Here is a 5990-nt window from a genome sequence, read left to right as displayed (position 1 = left end):
GAGGTCTAAGCCTCGTCTATTTTGTAATACTACCTCCGAAAGGGAGGTAAGTGATTTCTGCAAGTGGGAAATAGACGTTTCAATGCGCTCTAAGTCGAGGTCAATTGCTGCTCTCAAATTTTGGTATTGTGTATATTGGTGGGCAAAGGACGCGATCCCAGTGCCAGCACCTGTAAGACCTAAACCTACCAGCAAGGCAATGGTGAAGGTGGAGACCGGCTCTCGTTTACTTCGAGACAACTCTGTGGTAGAATAGGCATTAAGGATATCATCCTCAGCGTGGATGTACATGCGTGGGATGATGTGTACGAGGATACAAAAGCCCGTGGCGTTTAACACATTACCATGTGCACAGGCTGTAAGTCCCGTGGAGCACGCCCACCACCCATTTTCCGGAGGAATGTAGAAAAGGGTGGTGTCAATGTTGCTGACAGTAACATTGCAATATGATTTGTATGGGGAAGGTATCTTGCCTATACAGGTGCCCTTGCCCGTTATGGCCTGGATGGTCTGAGAGCCATGTCTCCATCGGCAGCCCTTGTCAGAAGTAGACGTGTTAAAGGCTGCCTCAAAAGCTACAGCCTCATAATATGGAGGCAAAACATTATAACAAAGCCAACAAGAAAAAGTAAGATTGGGGTGATTAGCATTCAAAAGCTGGTAAGTGGCCTGGGCAATGTCCCACAATGGATTACTAATGCGTGGAGAGGAGATGACCCCTTCTATGATGGTGGAGTTACCCGGGGAGTGAGTAGTTGGAAGGGGAGGGATGATTACCTGGTTAGGGCCAACCGGCACAGGGGGAGTAATAGGGGTAGATATCAATCTGATGGTAAAGATGTTCCCCTTATCGCGATAGCCTGTCCGAACCTTATCATAAAGACGAACACCCCAAGTGAGTCCCGCTTGCCAACCCTCATATTTCTTCCCCTGCTCAGTAAAGGTAATGCGAACTGGGTTACAATAGCCTTGTATAGTCCCATCTTCTCTTTTTTGTTGACAGTTTAAGCTTTGGGTGGTTCTTTTAATGGAAACATAATCAGTTTTTATCGGGGCATCCCACCAAATATGTCCGGTGGAAACACAGTCCCAATTTGCGCAAAAATACGTATCAGCCCCTCCACAAAGTTTCTTGTATGAAGACTCCTTTCTATATCCTGGACATATATAAAAATGGTGCTTCCTAATGAAGTCATCGTCTTCGGTGAGTCGGAGCATTTTTGCAATGTCAAAGTAGAGGTCGGGAAACCAAGGTCCAGATCGGTTGGCTGAGGAGGAGTTCACCACCTCAGAATGTGAGTCGAGGATTACCCACGTCTGGTTGAGGGGAACATGAGGGTTGTCGGAGGCCTTGCATATCAGCGCAAGCGGAAACAGCATAAGCCAAAAGAGCCTCATTTTTGACCTTTCAGAAGACATGGCCTAACGTGCCGGCCAGGAACCCAGACGGTTTGGTCGTCGTGACGGACCACAGCGTACCCTCGGCCCCAGGTGATGAGATGCGCAGGCCCGCGCCACTTGGGGTCTGGTAGAAGACGGAAGTAGACCTGGGGTGGTGATGTAGCTGCAAGTGGAGAAGCGGAAAAATGGCGGGTTGCCGCAGAGGTTGGTGGCGAGCCAGTGAGGTTCAAAAAATTCAGCGTATACAAACAAAGGTTAAGCCTGTCTTGCACAGCCAGGAGGCCTGGGGTTGTTTTCCCCTGTGTCTGATTGTACCTATCCAAGGCATGTTTAAGTGTTTGATTAGCACGTTCCACCACGGCCTGGCCCTGGCAGTTATATGGTATGCCGAATTTGTGAACGACGGCCCATTTTTGACAAAAAGCCGCAAATGTGGAGCTAATATAGGCCGGGCCGTTGTCAGTTTTAAGTTCTTTTGGGAGTCCCAGCATTGCAAAGGTCCGAATACAATGATTAATAACATGTTTTGCAGTCTCTCCTCTCTGGGGCGTTGCCATAATAAAGCCAGAGAATGTATCAATGGAAACATGGAGATATTTCCAAGGGGCAAAGGGGGCATATTGTGTGACATCCATTTGCCAAATTTGGCAACACTCCGTACCTCTAGGGTTAACTCCCATGGGGAGGGAATGAGCCTGCTGGCTACAGGTAGGACATTGTTGAACGATTGCAGATGCCTCTGCAGCCGAAATGCCAAATTGTTTCATAAGCGCCCTTGCATTTTGATGAAAGTAAGAATGACTTTCTCCTGGGGTAGGGGAGGACAGTGAAAGGATAACAGAGGCAGATGCCGCCGCATCTGCCATGTCATTCCCTTCCTGAAGTGAGGCAGGAAAGGGCTGATGACTTCTGATGTGTGCCACAAAATAGGGATGTGTGCGGGAGGAAATAGCAGTTTGAAGGGTAAGAAATAGGGATGTTAGGTCGGAGTCCAGGGATGGGGAAATGTAAGACTGAAAAATCGTGCGGATTATTTGGGTGACATATAGACTGTCCAGAATGAGATTAAAGGGCTGGAGGGGGAAAGTCTGAAAGGCTATAATGGAAGCAGCAAGCTCCGCACGTTGAGCAGATGTTTGTGGAGGGGTAAGCCTTGTGTGCCATCTCCCTTCTATAAACCAGACACAAGCACCAAACTTCTTACCCCCATCCGCAAACAGTGTGATGGCACCTGGAATTGGAGCGGGAGAATTCTGGGTATCCCACGCAACCGGAATAAATTTAATAAGCTGGAGGCGAGGATCTGGAGGGTGGTGGCAGGAGACTTTCCCAGGCCACTCAGCAAGAGCCAATTGCAAATTTTCTGAATTAGCATACAACATCTCCCAAGTTGTAAGGGAGCAGGGAACAAACAAGGTAGAAGGCTCAACACCTGTAAGAAGTTTTGATCTACAGCGGGCCTTAAAAATGAGAGAAGCAAATTGCGTGGATTTCTGAGTTATGGAATTTCGTGGGGTATGGGGGAGGTGCAGCCATTCAATAATATGAAGCGATTCCAAATGTTGAGCTAGCAAGGCAGTGGGGAGAAGTGGTGTGTTGATGAGAACCACAGCCACCGGTTTGTTGGGAAGACAACGATCGACCCATCGAGTGCCCAGGGCCATCTCTATATCCCTCAACACTGTTATCTGAGATGAATTCAGGACAATTTTGTCCGATGGATGTTTTCCTTGCGCAAGAGCTGAAAAGAGGGGGGCCAATTGAGCCGTTGTCAAGGAAAGGTAGGGTCTTATCCAATTTATAACACCCAGGTACTGTTGGAGTCGTACCAGGGTGGTGTCTCATGATAGGGAGATCCGTGGCATGATGGGCACAGCATGCGATGCAAGCAACTTATGGCCAAGATACAAAAAAGGCTGATGGTGTTGTATCTTTTCCGGCGCGACTTGCAGGCCTCCCTGGGAAAGCAACGAGGTCAGAACGGGCAATGTCGCACGGACCGTTCCTGGGGGGCCAGAAGCAGCCACGAGAATGTCATCCATATACCAAAAAAAGGGGATATTGGTCGCGATATGGCTGCAAAATTGTGTTAACATAAAATTGACACAGCGTAGGGCTGTTCAACATTCCTTGAGGGAGAACATGCCAATGATAGCGTGAATTAGGCTTGGAATTATTCTTTTCTGGTACTGTAAAGGCAAACAAAGGCATGTCCAAGGGGTGAAGCGGAATGGAAAAGAAACAGTCTTTCAAGTCAATGATCATGAGATCATATCCTTTTGGGATGAGATTCGGATTGGGTAAGCCACACTGTAGCGCCCCCATGGGTTGGATGATGGCATTTACCGTGCGAAGATCGTGCAAGAAACACCATTTTCCTGATTTCTTTCTAATGACAAACACCGGGGTGTTATAGGGACTTAAAGAAGGCTCGATATGTCCCTTGTCCAGTTGTTCTTTTACTAGTGTTTTTAAAGCGATGCATTTTTCTTCTGTCAATGGCCATTGGTCCACCCAAACGGGGGTGTCAGACTTGAGTGTGAGGCGGATGGGAGAGGGAGGGGCGGTCATTATTCCAGCGTCAATCTTGCTTTGTATTGCTGTAGCAGATCTCGTCCCCACAAGTTGATGTGAAGGGGCAAGACAACTGGCTTAATGTGGGCAATACTTGAGGTCTCTGGCGATGTAACAGGTAGCCAATCTTTGCTAATTAGGGCGGTCTGAGAACCTCCAACACCACGGACCGCTGGGGAGGGCTCCGTCAGCCAATCGGGGGGCCACTCGGCAGTCCTGATTACGGACACATCGGCACCGGAGTCTAAAATGCCAGAAAAATGGCGGCCTTTAATATAAAAACCCATGGCCGGACGTTGAGAAGCTAGAGGCGTTGAAACGGCCAGCAACTCTGCAGCCGGAGGTTGAGACGGGATAGCCTCAATCTCATCGGGAGGAATAATGACAACTTTTGCCAAGGCGTCACCCTTTTTGATAGAGATGGGGAGGCTTGGGATAACCGGTACAGCGAGGAGTTCGGCCAAACAGGGAAGGAGGGTAGGGGGAAAGGTGACGCCTTGTCGTAAAAGATCCTCATGCGGGAAAAGTAAGGTGGGGGAGGGGGGAAAAGGCGCCGAGGGGGAGGCAGCGATAGAGTAAGGCGTGTTAGGGAAGCTGACGTCAACCGACTCGTCAGCCATGAGGATAATCGGGGCCGAAGAAGAAGCAGAAAATGGCGGCGGAGAGGAGGCAGGAAATGGCGGAGCTGGTGGCACAGCCTTTGTGGCGGGGCTAGCTGGCGGCCCCATTTCTAGTTTCCCGACTGGGGCAAGCTAGAGCGACACTGGTTTGCCCAATGAAAGCCCTTTTTGCATTTTGGACATACGGTCTTTGGCTTTGTGGCCTGTTGGTTTTTCTTTACCGCGCCACCACCTGGGGCCCTACACTGAGCCTTAAAATGCCCAGGCTTACCACAATTAAAGCAATTCCCCGGGGGTTTGGTACCCTGTTGAAGAGCCATGGCCAGGGTCTCCATGTTATAAGCAGTCGTCCCCACTATCCGACAGGCTTTTAAAAAGTCGGAAAGTGTTGCGTCATGCTTTGCAGCGAGAGGCTGCAGAATGCGTTTGCAATCTTCATTAGCGTTCTCATAGGCAAGTTTAAGAAGCAGTTCGTCTCGGGCCTCTTTATTAGTAATCTGGCGATCGACGGCCTTTTTAAGGTCGTCGAGGAATTCAGCATATGGTTGATTGGGTCCTTGGTGAATTTTAGAAAAGGAGCTGAGAGGGGGCCCAGCGACATCATCGACCCTTTCCAGGGCACGAATCGCAGCGGCACTGATATGAGAGAAAATTTGTTGATTAAGATTTGCTTGGGCAGCCATGGTGGCGTAGCGGCCGCCGCCAAAGATCTGGTCGGCGGTGGCAGCACGTCCCAAGCGGCGAGCAACACGCTCCGCCTCTCCTCTAAACTCAGACTCCCAGATCACATACTGAGAACTAGTCAGTATCATTCGGAATAAATCTTTCCAATCTTCAGGCAACATAAAAAAAGAGTTTGCAATTGTTTGAATCAGCCCTCTAATGTATGGGGCTTGAATCCCATACATAGAGCTTGCTTGTTTGAGATCTCTAATTAACTTCATGGGAAGAGGCTCGAGACGAGGCGCTACATTCCCTGCAGTATCGGTAACAAATTCCACAGGGCAACATTGCGCCAGCTCCTCCGCTTCCAAAATGCCCTCTTTGCGAGCCTGCGCCATAGCTTGCGCAACCGCGCCCATGGGGGAGGGGGAGAGAACTTCAATGGGTCCCGACTCAGGAAGTGCATCGGCCGGGACAAACATATCTGCTGGAGCTGTTGGAGCTAATGAGGTACCGGGGGGGGGGGGGGTGTAACGACAGGAAAAGCCTGTAGATCCCCCTCTTCTCCTTTTTTGTCTGGGATAATTTTGGAACCATTTGATTGATACGGCGGGGGACGATCAGAAGGAGAATTATCGGAAAGCCCCGCCTCATGCATCTTTATGCACTCCATGACCACTCGCCACGTGGCCAAGATTTTTGGAGGCGCTCTAGGTGACTCATGGAAGTAAG

General features: G+C 49.6%; 1 protein-coding gene across 1 annotated transcript; it reads right to left on the bottom strand.

Annotated features, from left to right (window-relative positions):
• Window positions 1-4705: 4705 nt before the first annotated feature.
• LOC148215152 (endogenous retrovirus group K member 8 Gag polyprotein-like) lies at window positions 4706-5656 on the bottom strand. Its single transcript, XM_088144442.1, has one exon. It carries the CDS (start codon window positions 5654-5656, stop codon window positions 4706-4708), a length of 951 nt encoding a protein of 316 aa, XP_088000568.1.
• Between the last annotated feature and the right edge of the window lie 334 nt (window positions 5657-5990).

This window comes from Python bivittatus, unplaced genomic scaffold, assembly GCF_059951505.1.
Source record: "Python bivittatus isolate LINGU-HERP-01145 unplaced genomic scaffold, Pbiv_v1 ctg000350_np1212, whole genome shotgun sequence".
Taxonomy (NCBI): domain Eukaryota; kingdom Metazoa; phylum Chordata; class Lepidosauria; order Squamata; family Pythonidae; genus Python; species Python bivittatus.
The sequence above is the reverse complement of the archived record's forward strand: the minus strand, read 5'-3'. Positions and strand labels throughout refer to the sequence as shown.